Here is a 21,170-nt window from a genome sequence, read left to right on the forward strand (position 1 = left end):
ACACCGCTTCTCTCTTTCTCCCAAAAGGCACGAGACCGAGCAGAAGTGACTCCTTCGTGTCAGCTTAGACAGGAAGCCAACCCAGGCAGAAACAAAATCACTCTCCTGATATGCCCCACAAACCAAAACCTCCAAGAGTCAGTCCTTCGAAGGGAAACCCAAAAATTCCAAGGACCTCCACAAAAGACACAGTGTGTCTTGAGTTACAGACTCCCCAAAGGAAGAAGACTTCGCTATCTCAATAGGGGAAATGGTTAGACTTTCCTGGCCCGAAGGTTGTCAGAGGGTTACGCAGCCAACGCTCTTGCTTGATTGCCCCCTCGAGGTGGCAGAGCAAGAAGAGGCAGAGGGGAGGGTACCATAAGAGAAAGAGAGAAGTTGGGACCTCTTTGACTTCAAAAAAAGACCCCAAAGGCGAAGAATCCCTTTTGGATTTCTTCTTCTTTCTCCTGTCATATCGCTCCCTCTGTGGAGAGGGCCACTCCCTAAACTTGTCCCATGGAGAAGCCTGCATGTAGAGTGTCCTTTGCACATAGGGGAAGGTCAGTGAGGATCCGTCTCTCACTTAGACGTGAACGTGCCGCAAGAGAGGCCCGGCATGCACGGATAACACAGCATGCTGCGCATTCCTCAAAGCACGCACACCGAACACATCTGAAAAGGAAACATGCAAAAAGTTTAAATTTTTGACAATTCCAGTAAAGAGCATGGAACAGATAAGTTCACTCTCAACCAAGGCTAAAATAAAAATGGAGTTGGGGTGAGTGAGGGGGGGAGAGGGGGTGCTTCCCCTTACCCACTGGTAACATCCAATGCAGTTGTTCACACTTCATTAAAAGTTTTTTTAGACGTTTTCCAGCTTATGCTGTTGTCTCCTATGTAAAGAACGAGGGTTTGTATTTGTGTAGGAACAAATAAATTTATAACTAAGTACAGTACTGTACATTGTACTTACTATGTCTTGCCAATCATCAAATGGGCGATTCTGTACAATGAGTTCTGCTTTCTTCTTGTTACATCCACTGATGGCAGACAGCTCCCCAACAGTGGCATCATTAAAGAAGCTCATTACAAGAGCCCGGTCCGGAGTTAAAGTCATGTCAGGCTCGGTATCCGAATCTTCTTCACTATTAAATACAAAATAAAACATTCATGCACAAACACGTAGTTCATTTTGGTCACTTAAACAGACAGTCAAAAATTCATGCACATACACGTAGTTCATTTTGGTCATTTCAACAGACAGTCAAACATTCACGCACATACATGTAGTTCATTTTTGTCATTTTCAAGACAGTCAAAATGATCTTAGACTGGCAAACTCTTAAAAGCTCCCATGTATCTTAAATTCACACAACACCCAAAGAGATATCCAAAACTCTTGTAAATATTATAATATAAATAGGAAAGATTATCATAGTCTTATAATAATCTAATCAGAGAACCAAATTTCTACCTTCATGGGGCTGACCAAAAGGATTCATTCTAGAAAATGTGTATAGAATATTTTGATAAATGACAATAAAAATGATATTTTAATTATAAAATAAATTTTTGAATATACTTACCCGGTGAATATATAATAGCTGCAACTCTGCGGCTCGACAGACAACATACTTAAAAAACTCGCGAGCGATCGCTATGCAGGTTGCGGGTGTGCCCACCAGCGCCAACTGTCGGCCAGATACCACTCTCGGATGTAAACAAAACCTTCAATTCTTCACGTCCCGCTGCGTCTCTATTGGGGAGGAAGGGAGGGTCATTTAATTTATATATTCACCGGGTAAGTATATTCAAAAATTTATTTTATAATTAAAATATTATTTTTAAATATTAAACTTAGCCGGTGAATATATAATAGCTGATTCACACCCAAGGAGGTGGGTAGAGACCAGAGTTAATATGTTTACAGCGTATAAGCTAAGAGTTTTTTCATTTTGACAGTTATCAATATAACAAAACCAAAATAAATAGGTACCTGGTAAGGAAGTCGACTTAGACGATTACTCTGCCTTTTAAGTCTGTCTTCCTCACGGAGCCCAGCGATCCTCTTAGGATGCTGACAGACTCCCAGGAGCTGAAGTATCAAGGGCTGAAACCCATACAACAGGACCTCATCAAACCCCTAATCTGGGCGCTCTCAAGAAATGACTTTGACCACCCGCCAAATCAACCAGGATGCGAAAGGCTTCTTAGCCTTCCGTACAACCCAAAAAAAAAAATTAAAAACATTTCAAGAGACAGATTAAAAGGATATGGAATTAGGGAAGTGTAGTGGTTGAGCCCTCACCCACTACTGCATTTGCTGCTACGAATGGACCCAGTGTGTAGCAGTCCTCGTAAAGAGTCTGGACATCTTTCAAGTAAAATGACGCGAACACTGACTTGCTTCTCCAAAAGGTTGCGTCCATGATACTTTGCAGAGATCTATTTTGCTTAAAGGCCACGGAAGTTGCTATAGCTCTAATCTCGTGCGTCTTAACCTTAAGCAAAGATCGGTCTTCCTCACTCAAGTGTGAATGAGCTTCTTGTATTAACAATCTGATAAAATATGACAAAGCATTCTTTGACATAGGTAAGGATGGTTTCTTAACCGAACACCATAACGCTCCAGATTTACCTCTTAAAGGCTTAGTATGAGCTAAATAGAACTTAAGAGCTCTAACGGGGCATAATGCTCTCTCTAACTCGTTGCCCACGATCTTTGATAAGCTAGGAATATCAAAAGATTTAGGCCAAGGACGAGAAGGCAGTTCATTCTTGGCTAGGAAACCAAGTTGAAGAGAACAAGAGGCTTTTTCTGTCGAAAAACCGATGTTCTTGCTGAAGGCATGAATCTCACTGACTCTTTTAGCTGAGGCCAAGCACACCAGGAAAAGAGTCTTAAGAGTGAGATCCTTCAGGGAGGCTGAATGTAAAGGCTCGAACCTGTCTGACATGAGGAATCTTAGGACCACGTCTACATTCCATCCAGGTGTAGCCAAACGACGTTCCTTAGAGGTCTCAAAAGACTTAAGGAGATCTTGTAGATCTTTATTGTTGGAAAGATCTAAGCCTCTATGCCGGAAGACCGAAGCCAACATGCTCCTGTAGCCCTTGATCGTGGGAGCTGAAAGGGAGCGAACTCTTCTCAGGTATAAGAGAAAGTCCGCGATTTGGGCTACAGAGGTACTGAACGAGGATACAGATACTGACTTGCACCAGTCTCGGAAGATTTCCCACTTCGATTGGTAAACTCTAATGGTAGAAGCTCTCCTCGCTCTTGCAATCGCACTGGCTGCCTCCTTCGAAAAGCCTCTAGCTCTCGAGAGTCTTTCGATAGTCTGAAGGCAGTCAGACGAAGAGCGTGGAGGCTTTGGTGTACCTTCTTTACGTGTGGCTGACGTAATAGGTCTACTCTTAGAGGAAGACTTCTTGGGAAGTCTACCAGCCATCGAAGTACCTCGGTGAACCATTCTCTCGCAGGCCAGAGGGGAGCAACTAACGTCAACCTTGTCCCTTCGTGAGAAGCGAACTTCTGCAGTACCTTGTTGACAATCTTGAATGGTGGGAATGCGTAAAGGTCTAGGTGAGACCAGTCTAGGAGAAAGGCATCTATATGTATTGCTGCTGGGTCTGGGACTTGAGAGCAATAGATTGGAAGCCTCTTAGTCATCGAGGTTGCAAAGAGATCTATGGTGGGTTGACCCCAAGTCGCCCAAAGTCTCTTGCACACATCCTTGTGGAGGGTCCATTCGGTTGGAATTACTTGACCTTTCCGACTGAGACAATCTGCTAGAACGTTCAAGTCGCCCTGGATGAATCTCGTAACTAGGGATATGCCTCGATCTCTTGACCAGATGAGCAGGTCCCTTGCGATCTCGTACAGAGTCAGTGAGTGGGTACCTCCCTGTTTGGAAATGTACGCCAAGGCCGTGGTGTTGTCCGAGTTGACCTCCACCACCTTGCCTCGAAGGAGACTCTCGAAGCTCATCAAGGCCAGGTGAACTGCCAAAAGCTCCTTGCTGTTGATATGCATGCTCCTCTGACTCGAGTTCCACAGACCTGAGCATTCCCGACCGTCCAGCGTCGCGCCCCAGCCCAAGCCCGATGCGTCTGAGAAGAGAACGTGGTTGGGTTTCTGAACTGCTAGGGGAAGACCTTCTCGAAGACTGATATTGTCTTTCCACCAAGTCAGACAAGTCTTTATCTTTTCGGAAATCGGGATCGAGACCGCCTCTAGCGTCTTGTCCTTTTTCCAGTGAAAAGCTAGATGGAATTGTAGAGGTCGGAGGTGTAGCCTTCCTAGCGAGACAAATTGCTCCAGGGATGATAGCGTTCCTACCAGGCTCATCCAATTCCTGACTGAGCAATGTTCTCTCTTCAACATCTTCTGGATGACGAGCAGGGCTTGATCTATTCTGGGAGCCGACGGAAAAGCCCGAAAAACTGGACTGCGAATCTCCATCCCTAAATACAGAATAGTTTGGGATGGGATCAGCTGGGACTTTTCCAAGTTGACTAGGAGTCCCAATTCCTTGGTCAGATCTAGAGTCCAATTGAGATCCTTCAGACAGCGATGACTGGAAGAGGCTCTGAGAAGCCAGTCGTCCAAATAAAGGGAGGCTCGGATGTCCGATAAATGGAGGAATTTTGCCACATTCCTCATAAGCCTCGTAAATACGAGAGGAGCCCTGCTTAGGCCAAAGCACAGGGCCCGAAACTGGTACACCACATCGTCGAAGACGAATCTCAGAAAAGGTTGGGAATCTGAGTGAATGGGGATGTGGAAGTAGGCGTCCCTTAGGTCGAGAGAGACCATCCAGTCTCCCTTTCTGACCGCTGCTAAGACTGACTTTGTGGTCTCCATAGTGAACTTCGTCTTTGTGACAAAGACATTCAGAGCACTGACGTCTAGCACCGGTCTCCAACCTCCTGTCTTCTTTGGTACTAGGAAGAGACGGTTGTAAAACCCCGGTGATTGAAGGTCCGAGACTTTGACCACCGCTCCCTTCTCTAGTAAAAGAGACACTTCCAGTTTCAGGGCTTGTCTCTTTGCTTCCTCTCGGTACCTGGGAGAGAGATCGATGGGGGACGTCGCTAGAGGAGGTCTGCGTACAAAAGGGATTTTGTACCCCTCTCTGAGCAACCTCACAGATTGTTGATCTGCGCCTCTCTTCTCCCAGGCTTGCCAGAAGTTCTTGAGTCTGGCACCTACTGCTGTCTGAAGTTGCGGGCAGTCAGACTCTGCCCCGCGAGGACTTGGATCCTTTCCTCTTTCCTCTCTTCCCTTCGGCACGAGCACCTCCCCTGCTGGGGGCTCTGCCATGAAAGGGCGGAATAAACCTGGACGCTGGAGTGTCTATCCTAGGTCTAGCAGACAAGGCAGGCAAAGGGGGAACTTTGCGAGCCGAGGACGCAACCAAATCGTGGGTGTCCTTCTGCACTAAAGACAAGGCTATTTCCTTAACTAAGAGTTCAGGAAACAAGAACTTAGACAAAGGCGCAAAGAGTAGCTCAGATCTTTGACAGGGCGTCACTCCTGCTGATAGAAAAGAGCACAGAGACTCTCGTTTCTTTAGGACTCCTGACGTGAATGAGGCGGCAAGCTCGTTGGATCCATCGCGGACGGCCTTGTCCATGCAGGACATGATGAGTAAGGAGACATCCCTATCGGCTGATGAGATTTTCATACTCAGGGCTCCCAAACACCAGTCTAGGAAGTTAAAAACTTCAAAAGCCCTAAAGATGCCTTTAAGTAGATGGTCCAGGTCTGAGGATGACCAACTAATCTTCGAGCGTCTCATGGCAAGGCGACGGGGAGAGTCTACAAGACTTGAGAAGTCGCCCTGGGCAGAGGCAGGAACTCCCAAGCCGAGAACTTCTCCCGTGGCATACCAGACGCTCGATCTAGACAAGAGTTTAGATGGGGGGAAGGCAAAGGCCGTCTTCCCTAAACTCCTTTTGGTTACCAACCAATCGCCTAACAGCCGTAAAGCTCTCTTGGATGAGCGAGAGAGAACGAGTTTTGTAAAGGCTGGTGTGGCAGCAGGAACGCCTAAAATAGACGGCGGCGAACGAGGAGCTACAGAGATAAAGTGTTCAGGGAACAACTCTTTAAAAACAAGCATGACTTTTTTAAAGTCCATAGATGGTGGAACTGCTCTAGGCTCATCTAAATCTGAAGGCTGATCCGCGTCAAAACAAGTCAACTTTGATGGTTGGTGAACGTCCTGAACGTCACCAGTCGCATCAGTGAGTTGCCTAACGTCAACGTGCGGCTGGAAATCCACCCGGGACCGCATCGTGGGAGGTACAACCCCAACTGGTTGACGCGAGAAAGCTACATCAACGTCAACAGGACGCACAACAGAACGCTTGGATGGCTGACGGCCAGGGTCTCCATGAGAAAAACGGCTAGGTTCAATGGAAACCTTCTCTGCGTTGTAGTCTTCCATAAGGGACGCAAGCTTAGACTGCATGTCCTGCAGTATACTGTAACCCATTTAGGGTCTACGGAAACGGGTGCGGTAACAGACGGGGTTAGCGACTGAGACGGCACAACTTTGCCTTTCTTAGGCGGCGAGCAGTCATCAGATGACGGCAACGGGTCCGAACTGTCCCAGTGACTACATCCGGGACGTTGGACTTGTCCTGAAGGGACCGACTTGCGTTTCAAAGGTCTAGAGACCTTGCTCCATGGTTTCTTACGTGAAACGGCTTCGGACGACGAGGTAAAAATGGGCTCTCTCGTCTTATGGTAGGGGCGATCTTGACGAGATACGCCTGATACCAAAGAGGGAACGTCTGTTCGCTGATCAAGGCCTCTCGAACCCATAAGTCGTACGACATTGCTTCTCCCCTGGGCTTGGGAGCTTGCAAGAGGTCCCGGACTAGGTGAACGACAGGCACGAACAGATGAACCCTCGGTCGCAACACTGTTCACAACACTTTGCGTAACACTAAGCACTTTCCCACTTTCCGCCGTGGCACTTTGGCACTTGAGTTCCTTTATGTCAGCCATGAGTTGATTACGGTCACTTGCTAAAGCCTCAACTCTCTCCCCCAAGGCATGAATAGCACGCAACATGTCTTGCATAGACGGCTCCTGAGTGCTAGGAGGGGGGTTAGGAACAACCACTACAGGGGAAGGATTAGGTTCAGGGGCATGTGGAGAGGAAAAATCTACGGACCTAGATGAACTTCTCCTTACCCTATCTCTCTCTAGTCTGCGTGTATATTTATCAAATTCGATCCAATCGAATTCCGAAAGGCCCACGCATTCCTCACACCGATCTCCCAATTGACAGGTTTTACCCCGACAATTGGAACAAACAGTATGAGGGTCGAGAGAAGCCTTTGGAAGACGCCTATTACAGTCCCTAGCATTACACTTTCGAAACTTAGGAACTTGAGAAGGGTCAGCCATTTTGAATTAGTCAAAGAAAATTCCAAAAACGATCTAAGTCATCAACAAATAATCCGATTCAAAAAAGAGTTCAAGAGTTTACGTTGAAGAAAACACCTGTACTGCGAAAGCTCAAACCAAATTAAAGTACTTCACCAAATATGATGGGAAAACTCCAGGTTCTACAGCGAGTAAAAGTACGTCTTGTCGTCAACGTCGACAGAGAAGAATTGAAGGTTTTGTTTACATCCGAGAGTGGTATCTGGCCGACAGTTGGCGCTGGTGGGCACACCCGCAACCTGCATAGCGATCGCTCGCGAGTTTTTTAAGTATGTTGTCTGTCGAGCCGCAGAGTTGCAGCTATTATATATTCACCGGCTAAGTTTAATATTTAAAAACTAAATTTAAAATATTAAAGTACCTGACCTAATTTGATTTCATAATTTTTCATTTATCAATAGTTAATACCTTGAGTTACCTTAAAGCTTACCTGGACATTTTGCTTTGTTTTCTACATTACTATATTTACAACGTATTTTTCAGATAAGTTCATGCAGTAATGTATATAATAAATTCTTCTACAATTCTTTCATTTCTTCTGTCTGGCCAGTTGCAGTTCTTACAACTTTCAATTTCAATCAATTTCTACTAGCATCTTCTAAATTAGTTGTTCAAATTCTTTAATTTTTTACCACTCATTTATGAAAAACAATTTTTTGGAAAAATTTTAAAAGGCTATAAATGTGACTCAGCAGTCTAAAACCACTTATGTTAATCAAGAGTACAAGTGATAAATAAATCCCACTTCAGTCTCACCTCTCATAAACCTTGGAAGAGCCAAAATTGTATTCGTCTTCATCTTCTTCAACATCCTGAACTTCACGTTTCATTAGAGCTTTGGCTGCAAGAAAAATGAAACAAAAAATGATAATAGCAATGTCTAGTCTTAAATGAATATCCATATTTTCATTTACCTCTAATAAAATAAAATATACAGTTAACAATAAAATTCAATAATAAATATTACCCAGATAATAAAAACAGCTCAATGCATTAACACATACCAGAAACTTGAGAAAAATTTTATCAACTACTATACAGTACAGTAAACACTTAAAATAATTTTCAATAAAAGATCATGATATAAAAAAAATAAAAAACAGCCAAATTCAAGTCTTCAAAGTCTAGAAATTGGATAGCATTTTGAAAACTTTCACCAATCAAACGACAGGGTACTACTGAATAGAAGTTGAAAATGTATTGAAACTTATCATAAAAACAATACCTTAAAAATCTTTCCTACCTATTAAAAGTTCTTCTTTCAAGCTCAAACTTACATACAAACAAACTCAATCAAGGGATACTTGACCCTAGGGTAAACGAGACCCTCAGATGGACAATTATAGAAACCACAATTCCAAAGCTTGGAAATGAAAATACCAAATCACCAGTTCAAGAAAGTAGGATAGAATATTTCAACATTTCTATTTATCATGAGCTTAGGTCTAGCATTCATTATACTTGAGAGTGAAAGGTATGTACAGACCTAACTCAGAGTGCTCATCATCAAAGGGAATCTGTGAACAGTTGTAATGAATTTGAATTCACGAATGAAGCAAAATATTATATGGTAAAAACTATAAAAATCAGCAGTAATATGAGTCTACATAAGTCTGAGAATGGTGAGGATACTTGACATTATCAATGGACAGGTATCCTTTTTATTTTTATTATTATTATCATTACTTGCTAAGCTACAACCCTAGTTAGAAAAGCATGATGCTATAAGCCCAGGGGCCCCAACAGGGAAAAAATAGCACAGTGAGAAGAGGAAACCAAGGAAAAATAAAATATTTTAAGAATAATAACATTACTAAAATAAATATTTCCTATATAAACTATAAAAACTTTAACAAAACAAGAAGAAGAAAAATTAGAATAGTGTGCTCGAGAGTACCCTCAAGCAAGAGAACTCTACCCCAAGACAGTGGGAGACCATGGCACATAGGCTATGGCACTACCCAAGACTAAAGAACAATGGTTTGATTTTGGAATGTCCTTTTCCTAGAAGTGCTGCTTACCACAGCTAAAGAGTCTCTTCTACACTTACCAAGAGGAAGTAACCACTGAACAATTACAGTGCAATTGTTAACCCCTTGGGTGAAGAAGAACTGTTTGGTAAGCTCAGTGTTATCAGGTGTATGAGGACAGAGGAGAATCTGTAGAGAATAGGCCTGACTATTAGGTGTATGTGTAGGCAAAGGGAAAGTGAACTGTAACCAGAGAGAAGGATCAAATGTAGTACTGTCTGGCCAGTCAAAGGGCCCCATAACTCTTTGGTGGTAGTATTTCAACAGGTGGCTGGTGCCTTGGCCAACCTACTACTATATTCAATTGCAACGAACCAAACATTATCATTTATGTCACAAATGTAACCAAGTACATCGGGTTTAACATACCCCTCGGCTGCACAGTGTCATTGTTTCATAATTTCTAAGAATATATATAGTACACAGGATTATGTAATGTATTACATATCTGACTAAGATGCTTACATTGCATAATCATCAAACTTATTATATATATAAAAAAAAAAGCTAATTTGCATAACTATTCCAATCTATTCAGTAAAGGTCATTGCAATGGGCAGTGGTTTAACAATACAACTACCCAACAGAGAATAGTCTTTAGGATTTAAATAATTAAAGTATAAAAAAATTCCCAATGGTAATAGCAAAATATGGAGGAACAACAAACTTTCTTGCATTAATAGAGATTATGGATGATGGACAAACAGTAATATCTACAATGATGTAAATCATAATCATCACTTGCTAGGAAAGTTATGACTGTGGGTTGATGCTGAATTCCAAATAATCAAACAACACAGCAATACCATTATCTAATAAATAATCAATTTTGCACTAAAACTCTAACATGAACTATAAGAGGTGAGGATGCATAAAAAGTTGGACTATAGCTCAATGGAGGCGATAGATCTTACTGAAAGATTAGACTACAGTCAGCCCTCCTTATTTGCGGGGATTAGGTTGGAGACCTTGGTGCCCTAGGGTGGGTTAACCCTGGATAGGTACGGTCCTCGGACACCCCTTTAAGGGTATACTCGGACGCGAACGACCCCGACGCCAAAAAAAATTCTTGAAAAATCAGTTTTTGCAGTAACCTCCTTTTTTCTTTTGCCAAAAAAAACTTAAATGAATGCTTAAAACAACTGTATAGATAAATACTACTCATCTGCAGAAAAACTATTTATTATAAATATTTTAAAAAATTAAGTAGAAAAAAAAAAAGACCTGACATAAAAATTCATAAAAAAAAAGTTTATACATATATACACAAATCCTTTTAGGAATTGATTCTTGAATGTTTAGGACACATCTTGATGTATTTTGGATGAAGTCAGACCCATGGAGGTGAACATCTGAAATGAGAAAAAAAGGGTAACTTTTTTTGGCCAAAAAAATTTGTCCAAATTTCATGAATTTTTTTGGGTACCCAAATGAAATAGGAAGTGGCTAATTTTTTTAGGGAATAAACATATGTTATCCTAAAATAGAAATATGTAAAAAAATCTTCATTATTTTGTAAATTACATTTATATCAGGGGCCATATCTAAAGGTAATTTTTTGAGTACTTAGAAATTCCGTAAAAAAACACATATATTTAATATATAATATGATATTTATGCAGGTAAAAATATACCAAAATATCACAAATTCTATAGGGAACAAGAATATATATAGATAGGGCAGCTTACGCTTCGGATATGTCCACAAAATGGCCGCCAACCACACTGACTCAGACTCCCTAATCTGCCACTTGAAATGTAGGAAGGGTATGTCAATTTCAAGGTGTTATTTACTAATCTAATTATTATTGGATATGCATAAAAATTGTATGGTGGGTTGCTGGATAATTGTCGATTATTTTACGACTATAAAATTAAAATTCTGACCCAAAAAAATTTTTTTGAATGGAAATATAATCGAAAAAAAAAATGTAAAACAATATTTTAGCTAAAAAAATTTGATGATATTCAATCAAAAAAAAAGTAAACAAAATTTTCCGACAAATAAACATCTAGAGGAATCATTACTCTGTGATAGTTCCTTAGTACGTAGTAATTTTGAAAGAATTGGGAAAAAACGAAAAAATGGCAATCACCGGAAAATCGAACACATACCTATATATACGCCATATCTGGCTAAAAAAAAGATAGGCATGGGTAGCCAGATCATCTAGAAACACTTTCCAACACTATAAAAATATAAGTTTTGCGACACTACTTGCCAATTCCTTACGGTAACATGACTAAGCAAAAAAATGCAAAACAAATAAAAAGGGGCACTCGAGGAAAAATGGCTAACATTCTAATATACGGCATTTCAGAAAAAAAAAATTCAGCCACGTGCTAGGCAAACCATCAAGGCACATTTTCCGACAAATAAACATCTAAATGAATAATTACTCTGTGATAGTTCCTTAGTACGTAGTAATTTTGAAAGAAATGGGAAAAAACGAAAAAATGGCAATCACAGGAAAATCGAACACATACCTATATATACGCCATATCTGGCTAAAAAAAGAAGATAGGCATGGGTAGCCAGATCATCTAGAAACACTTTCCAACACTATAAAATTATAAGTTTTGCGACACTACTTGCCAATTCCTTACAGTAACATGACTAAGCAAAAAAATGCAAAACAAATAAAAAGGGGCACTCGTGGAAAAATGGCCATTCTAATATACGGCATTTCAGAAAAAAAAATTTCAGCCACGTGCTAGGCAAACCATCAAGGCATATTTTCCGACAAATAAACATATAAATGAAATATTACTCTGTGATAGTTCCTTAGTACGTAGTAATTTTGAAAGAAAAGGGAAAAAACGAAAAAATGGCAATCACAGGAAAATCGAACACATACTTATATATACGCCATATCTGGCTAAAAAAAAAATAGGCATGGGTAGCCAGATCATCTAGAAACACTTTCCAACACTATAAAAATATAAGTTTTGCGACACTACTTGCCAATTCCTTACGGTAACATGACTAAGCAAAAAAATGCAAAACAAATAATAAGGGGCACTCGCGGAAAAATGCCCAACATTCTAATATACGGCATCTCAGATAAAAAAAAAGACATGCACGTGTTAGCCCAACCATCAAGGCACACTTTCTAACACATAAACATGAAAAAAAAATCAATAATATACGGCAATTCCTTACTACGTAGTAAATTTTTACAAATATTGAAAAAAAACAGAAATTGGCAACCGCAGTTAAATACCCAATATACCAATAACTACGTCGTATCTGACAAAAACAAAATCACGCATGGGTAGCCAGATCATCTAGACACACTTTCCAACACTAAAAAAGCAAAAGTTTTACGACACTATTTCGCAATATCTTACGGAAAAATGACTTGGCAAAAAAATGAAAAAAAATGAAAAAGGGACACTCGCGGTAAAATGCCCGACATTCTAATATACGACATCTCAGATAAAAAAAAAGACATGCACGTGTTAGCCCAACCATCAAGGCACACTTTCTAACACATAAACATGAAAAAAAAATGAATAATATACGGCAATTCCTTACTACGTAGTAATTTTTACAAATATTGAAAAAAAACAGAAATTGGTAACCGCAGTTAAATACCCAATATACCAATAACTACGTCGATTCTGACAAAAACAAAGTCATGCATGGGTAGCCAGATCATCTAGACACACTTTCCAACACTAAACAAGCAAAAGTTTTACGACACTATTTGGCAATATCTTACGGAAAAATGACTTGGCAAAAAAATGAAAAAAAATGAAAAAGGGGCACTCGCGGTAAAATGGTCCTCGTGGTGATGAACGACATTTTAACTAAAAAAAAAAACATGCACATGGTAGCCAAACAATCCACCAAGACTTTCCACAACTGATAACCTATACAAGTTGCACCATTCTACGACAATTTCATAATACGTAATAACTTTGATAATTATGCAAACTACCCTAGAAGGGTAAACTCGGACGCGAACGACCCCGACGCGTCTCAGAAATCGGGGAAGGAGTACAGCTACAGCAATGCACATCTGGACACTACTAGAGCGTGTAGGGGAGACACCTCCTGCAGGTCGATCACCCACAAATTCAGTCACGGGGGTGAGTCACGTGAGAAAAACCTGTTTTTTTTTGACGCTCGGGGTCGCAAACGACCCACCGTACCTATCCAGGGTTAACTTCTAACCTAACAACTCCCAGACCATTGGCTTTGCACGGTCGAATAATATACAAAGTAACCCACTGTACTACCTGATAACTAGTTTCTATCACAGTATAAGTACCATAATACAGTATGAACACATTTCAGAAAGACTAGAGTACATGTACACTCGTGTATGTAAGACTGCGGTACAAATAACACTAGTCATCACCATAATTATAGGTAAATAATGTAGTGACAACAAAACACTGTTAATCCGGTAAAATTATAGAATGGTGCAATAACCAGTTTGTAGAAATTATATAAGACTGGTTTTAAAGGTATTTTGCGGTGGTTCGAATGTTTTTGATAATGATTCCTTGAGGAAATCCATAGGTATGGAGTTATGGGGGTTGACTACTACAACTGAAAAGCTATGGCTTTGTGCTAGGTATCGTTATCAATTAAGTTCAAAACACCTTAAGATAAAGTGGACTTGTTTAATTACGTTATTTAAAGGTTTGTTTGCCGTGATTTCCGGATGCATATTTTCTATGGGGTTGTTCGTAGCAGTGTTGTGATCAATATCAGAAATACCTCGTTACTTCACTGAGCTAATGATTTATTGGTTTTTGCTCTGCCATATGCTCGCGAATAAACGTTATCTCACTGCTCCTATGTTCTACGCACTTTAACCCCGCGAGCTGGTATTTTGCCGTTAATTATCATTTATACAAACTTAAAGGAGTGAATAAAAACATGTAAAATAGGCGAGGTGTTGCTTTGCGCTCCAGCCTTTGTTCAAACATGGACTTGGGTTCCTAACGATCAGACTAAATATATCAAACACAAGTTTCTACCCTAACTTTTTATTATTAACATGATCATTAAAATAAGAGCTATGATTATATTGCCTATTCTGCAAATAAATAACAAAGAGGTTTAAAATTTAAAACATTGGGCCCTTTCTTCTGTTCGAACAAGTAACTTATGGCAGAAGCACCACCTACCAGTGTTTTTCTGAACTGCCGGCTGGAAGGAGACTTCTATGATGTGCTATGACTAAAGGAGCAACACAGTTACTTTTTATTAAAATCTGTAATTTTGTTAACAAAGGTTTCCGCCAGTAGTATTTGGTATTCAAAATAGAGTATTTGCAAAGATCTATTCATTCATATGAGTTTTCGATGCCCTAACTAATATTGCACCATTCTATAATTGAACTTTATTCCTAACATAACACTTGCCGATACTTTAGTGTACAGTATATAACTGTAACATATGTACAATATTATCTCTATACAGCACTGTACAGTAATTAATATAACAGTAACCCTATAGTATTAAACAATGCATACACTAATAAAATAAAAATTAAAAGAAAAGTAGCAGTACAACCACACTGACTGTTTATGTATGATGTTCTGCATATACAGTTTATAGCATGATGTAACTTTTTGAGCCCTCGACTGTTTGGCACATGGGGTAGCATATCATATGTATATCACTATAAGCACACTGGATATGTACAGATTTTTTACATTAAAACATGACCCTGCACAAGAATGACTGAAGTGGAAGATGCACTCACGAGGAGAGACAATGAAAGAGTGAGGCCAAGTGAGCGAGAGATGGGGTGTTGTGCTGTGGGGAGAGGGAAATTGCGGATGCAAAGGAGCGCAGTCAGTCCGAAATCATTGGGCTATGAGAGTACCTATTGCGAAACCACAAGTACATAATTATTTATTTAATAGGTTATACGTTCTCTGCATTACGAATGACCGAAAATTCACAGAGCCAGTGAAGACCGATGCCTGACAGTATAACTATCATCATATCAAGATGAATATTTTAAACTTGACAGTAAAAGGAAAAACACAAAAATAAAAAACAAGAAAAGTAAAGTATTCCTGATATAGGATCAATATGGCATGAGGCTTCATCAGAAGTCAGCAAACTGAGATGGATGAATAAGTATGCTACCCAAAAGTAGCTGCTTTTTCACGTTATAAATCTTACTTTCTTAAAAGCCCATTATAATCAACTAAACAATGACATCTCTCTCCCTTTCCACATTTTTTTTACATAAAACATTCATGGTCAACAACAATAAAATCAGTTTTAAAAACATTATTAAATACGATACAGTAATCTAATTCACATGGAAGCTTAATAATGAAGGTATCTACTGTGCAGTATTTTAATTCTCATGAAAGCTTAATAATGTAGGTATCTACTGTACAGTAATTTAATTCACACGGAAGCTTAATAATGAAGGTACAGTAGGGTCCCGAATTATGCGAGAATTTGGTCGATTAATGACCTCGTATAAATGGAAAATCGCATATTTCGAAACACACAACTAACAGAAATAATTCCATTGTGGCCATGGCAACCAGCAATTTGCCTATTCAAATGTGTTTACTACCCATTTCCAATACTTTCTTTGTACTATACTGTATTTCTTTATAATATCAAATTGTTCTTGTAAATAAATCAAACATTTAATATACTTTAAAGTTCTAATAACTTGAAAAATGGTTAAAATTACAACCAGGATAGGTGTAAACACCATATATTTCCCGTTATAACACGACCCAAAATACAGACAAATTTTAATGTTTGTCATATCTATTGCATAAGACAACTGGTGAATAGCAAAACCATCACTCTATAGACTAGCTTTTGTTGTATGATTGAAAATCCAGAATTATCAAAATAAAGGCGATTTTATATCATGCGTTTCCTAAACACGCCAAAAAGCACAATAAAAAACAACCAATGTTTTGTTTCCGTTTATCTCTGATCATAACGAAGAAAGAGACGCACTTACTCATCTGTTAGTTTTTGCATCGACAGCAATCTTATCAGTATTGATTATATGTTGAATTTGTTATTACCAATGTTCTAATTATTTTTTATTTGAACTTTCAAATAAATGAAATGAATGTCATTTATGTAATGTTTTTCTTTATGATGCCGCCTGAAACGGAAACCTTCCATTTGTTTACGCTCCATCTTCGATCATAATAAACAAACGAATGCATTAAACACACATGATCTAAGTCATAACTAATGATATTACAAACATTTAGTAAACATTATGTTATTACAAATATTTTACTTACCGTATCCATATAAATTCCTAAATTCGTAGCAAAGCTGGAAATTTTTTTTCCTTATGCGTTTAATCCACAATAGCAAACTGCCGCTAATGACAGAGTGATAACTTACGATAATTCTAAACTGTTACGAAAGATAATTGTCCTTTCCACATCCAAAATACTTTTCCTAACTTCAGTTATAAGTCAACTTGTACCCACCTCAATTATGGATCCATATGCAAAAAAAGGTAAAAGAAGAAAGTACTAGGCCTATTTTTAAAGTCATCGAACAATTAGGTTACCGCTATAACGTTCGATGTGACAGAGAGAGAGAGAGAGAGAGAGAGAGAGAGAGAGAGAGAGAGAGAGAGAGAGAGGAGAGAGAGAGAGAGAGAGAGATGGTTTTAAAGTACTAAACAATAAGTATGATAGGTTATAACACATTGGTGTTTATGTAATATTAACTGTATAGATGGTTTGAATAAGTTAAGAAATGGTGTAAACAATTCTTTGTTATTGTATTCGCGCGGAAGCTAGACATCAGCTGATGTGATCACAGCCAAAAGTAAAACAAAAATAAGTTAGCAATACTCGATTTTTAAAACACAACCGAAATTTAACAGCATAAGTACGTTTTATTATAGCGCAATTGACATTTAAAGAGTAAAAATTTTCTGGAATAGAATGGTGTTTCCTAAAAAATAGTGGTTTGCGGACGAAATCAGTTACCGTATTTTAAGCTATGATTGAAATGGATGTATACACGGTATAATTTTTTCGTTTTGTATTTAATTGACACTTCAAGAAAACCGATTTTGGTTTCTTCATCTATTTGTAAGTAAGTACAGTATTGTATAACGAGAGAGAGAGAGAGAGAGAGAGAGAGAGAGAGAGAGAGAATCAGCTGTTGTAATTGAATGCCGTGTTTTTGTTTCGTGTACCCCCTGAAGCGAGGAATTGATCGCCACAACTAACAATATTCATGTAAATTTCATTCTTAAACTCAAGTTGCCATATGTGAACTATGGTTTTATTTCTTACGGAGAGAGAGAGAGAGAGAGAGAGAGAGAGAGAGAGAGAGAGAGAGAGAGAGAGAGAGAGAGATTTCTGCCATCAAATCTCTCTCTCTCTCTCTCTCTCTCTCTCTCTCTCTCTCTCTCTCTCTCTCTCTCTCTCTCTCTCTCTAGATTTTATTTTACCGTCTACTCTACTCAAATCTCTCTCTCTCTCTCTCTCTCTCTCTCTCTCTCTCTCTCTCTCTCTCTCTCTCTCTCTCTCTCTCTCTAGATTTTATTTTACTGTCTACTCTACAAAACCAATGTTTGCAAATCAAATATATACTGTTTAAAATATGACAAAATATTGACGACTCGTTACCGAAGTTTAGGCTATTCACTGCCGATAAACACAAAATATTGACGACTCGTTACCGAAGTTTAGGCTATTCACTGCCGATAAACGAACCCAGTCTACTCGTGAAAACCTTGAACGCCCAGAGGGAAAAATAAGGCTTTTAAATATACTGTACTAAACAAAAATAGTGCTTTAATATACCATCATTAACACTACCATTACAATTATCGTAAGGTTGGAGAAAGATAAAGATTGCCGAGAACGTAACCACATTTTTGTTTACATTTTGTCAGCTGGACTCGCACAGTTAACAGTTGATTTCATTGTTGATGTGGAATTTTATCCTTAAATAGGCTATTCATTATGAAATTATGTTAATGAAATGTAATGTTAATATTGTTTTGTAACATTATAAATCACCATATTTAGGGCTACCAATATACTTAAAAAGACAATAGATTTGATACATTTTGTAGTGCTTGACTCGCGAACTTTGAACAGCCTTGCAGATACAAAAAATTTATTTTTGAAAAATAGCGATCGCGGAAAAGGGGAATCGTGTAATTCGAACACGCATAATTCGGGACCCTACTGTATCTACTGTGCAATAATTTAATTCTCATGAAAGCTTAATAATGTAGGTATCTACTGTACAGTAATTTAATTTCCATGGAAGCTTACTGATGCAGGTATCTTGTTTTACAAAATGATATCAGGTTGTGATTACTTTATCATGTTCAGTACATGTATAGGGACCCTATAAGTTAAAATATGGATCGAAACACTGACCTACGTAAAAAATAGAGTTACGACAGGTCTCTTGGAACCAATTAACTATATAGGGCAGGGTCATATTGTACCCAAAATACTTCAAACAGAATTATGGGCTCAACCAATAAAATATAAACTTCTCATACTAAAAATAATTCATAAACTTCGCAAACAAAAAAACATTCAACACGGAAAACCTACCTTTAAGTATTGCTTTCTGAGTCCTTAGCTTCTCCCTTTGGGCTGCTCGCTCTGCGGACTCCATTTGCTTTACCGCCTCTCTCTGTTTCTTAAGTTCTTCTTTCTTCTCTGTGAGTTCCCGTTTCCTCATCAATCTCTCTTCTTTCTTCTTTTCTGCAATTTCTCTCTTTCTAGAAAGCATTTCTTCTAAGTTCTTTAATTTGCTCTGAGTTTTTCTTTGGGTATTAAGTTTGCCTAAAGCCAACATTGTTTCCTTAACTTCCCAGTTGTGATTCTTAAAAGTATCCATCGCTTCCTAAAGAAAAAACAAGATAATTATAAAAATACATTGACAATGAAGAATGATGTTAGTAATAGTAAATTCTAAAATCAAAATATTTTTTTTCTAACTATAGAAACAAACCTACCTTTTAAAATATGGATATGTCTTAAGCTATGCTGGAGGGACCATTGTACTAATAACAAGACAGTTGGTTATCAACAGGTGGCTTAAAGGGAAAGGCCAATCCATTTGCATGTCACAGAATAGCCAATTTGGTCCTTAGGTCTAGGACTGCAAGGGGGTGATTGACATGAAAAATTTAATTTAAAGGACTGAGGTTTGTACTGCATAACTTAGGAAAAATACAAATTATGGTTTTAATAGAAATATAAATATTTCAACCTTTAAAACAACACTTATTGGTGGGAGAAAGTCCCCTAAAACCAAACTGGTGTAACAGTGGTAACTGTTACACCCATACATTCACACTCGCTGGACTGACCACGAAGGTACCAGTTAGCAGGTAGGTATAGACACTCTCTCGCGAAGGAGGACAGCGATCACTGTAAGTCCCAAGACAGTTTTCATGGACGGCCTTACTATACAACTATCTGCTTTGTTGACATATCCTCGTGGAAGAAATATCTCCTACGGGAATGGAGGAGAGAGAAGAAATTGCTAAAGGAGGAAGAGAGGGGTGAGTTCTCCTTCACCTTGACAACAATTCTTCCATGCTGTCAGAGATGAGTCATGGTTTGACCAACCAATAATGACTGCTCTCCATCTGAGGAGGAAGCAAAAAGATATTCCTCCAATACAAAATAAACCTCTATGCTGGGATTTTTGTCATGAAATGAGCACTGGGAACACTCACTGACACCTGCAGTGTAATGTCAGTACTGTGTGTGTACCTATCGGTCACGTAGGTATAACCAATGCTCAGTCTCAATTGGGTAACTTCCTTCCAATGTAGAGTAACCATTATGAACCGAGATGAATTACACTCTGAGTTCAGTATCTTCCTGATCGGAGGATCAATAACAACTCTCCACAGGAGGAAGGGGTGGGGCTGCTTAAAGTCACCCTTTCACAAAGGTAGACAGTACATGGAGTTTCAAAGGTTGTTATCCCCAGGATAAAAATCCCTTTACCCTCATGTTTTCCATTCAGTACACCTGCTTAAAAGCAAGTGTGTTCACAATAACAATTATAAACTAATCCACCTGTCATGGTCCAACTACCTTGTTCACAATTCAATTGTAGTTTTGCAGCATTGAAGACATATCGTTATTTTAAAGATGATAGGTTTGTATGTGCAGGAAAAAGCCACATACATATACCAAGGCACTTCCCCCAATTTTGGGGGGTAGCCGACATCAAACAAATGAAACAAAAAAGGGAACCTCTCCTCTCTACGTTCCTCCCAGCCTGACAAGGGACTCAACCGAGTTCGACTGGTACTGCTAGGGTGCCACAGCCCATCCTCTCCCGTTATCCACCACAGATGAAGCTTCATAACACTGAATCCCCTACTGCTGCTACCCCCGCAGTCATCTAAGGCACCGGAGGAAGCAGCAGGGCCTACCGGAACTGCGTCACAATCGCTCGCCATTCATTCCTATTTCTAGCACGCTCTCCTACCTCTCTCACATCTATCCCCCTATCACCCAGAGCTTTCTTTACTCCATCCATCCACCCAAACCTTGGCCTTCCTCTTGTACTTCTCCCACCAACTCTTGCATTCATCACCTTCTTTAGCAGACAGCCATTTTCCATTCTCTCAACATGGCCAAACCACCTCAACACATTCATATCCACTCTAGCTGCTAACTCATTTCTTACACCCGTTCTCACCCTCACTACTTCG

General features: G+C 39.3%; 1 protein-coding gene across 3 annotated transcripts in view; it reads right to left on the bottom strand.

The window, feature by feature from the left end:
• LOC137652190 (SWI/SNF-related matrix-associated actin-dependent regulator of chromatin subfamily A containing DEAD/H box 1 homolog) overlaps nucleotides 1–21,170 on the bottom strand; it is a 96,454-nt gene that overhangs the window by 37,581 nt on the left and 37,703 nt on the right. For all 3 annotated transcript variants that reach the window (XM_068385406.1, XM_068385404.1, XM_068385405.1), the window contains exons 7-9: nucleotides 19,042–19,336; nucleotides 8,204–8,288; nucleotides 956–1,127 (exon numbers count right to left, since the gene is read on the bottom strand). In XM_068385406.1, the coding sequence (XP_068241507.1) occupies nucleotides 956–1,127; nucleotides 8,204–8,288; nucleotides 19,042–19,336 (552 nt within the window). The remainder of the gene's footprint in view (nucleotides 1–955; nucleotides 1,128–8,203; nucleotides 8,289–19,041; nucleotides 19,337–21,170) is intronic.

This window comes from Palaemon carinicauda, chromosome 13 (assembly GCF_036898095.1).
Source record: "Palaemon carinicauda isolate YSFRI2023 chromosome 13, ASM3689809v2, whole genome shotgun sequence".
NCBI lineage: Eukaryota > Metazoa > Arthropoda > Malacostraca > Decapoda > Palaemonidae > Palaemon > Palaemon carinicauda.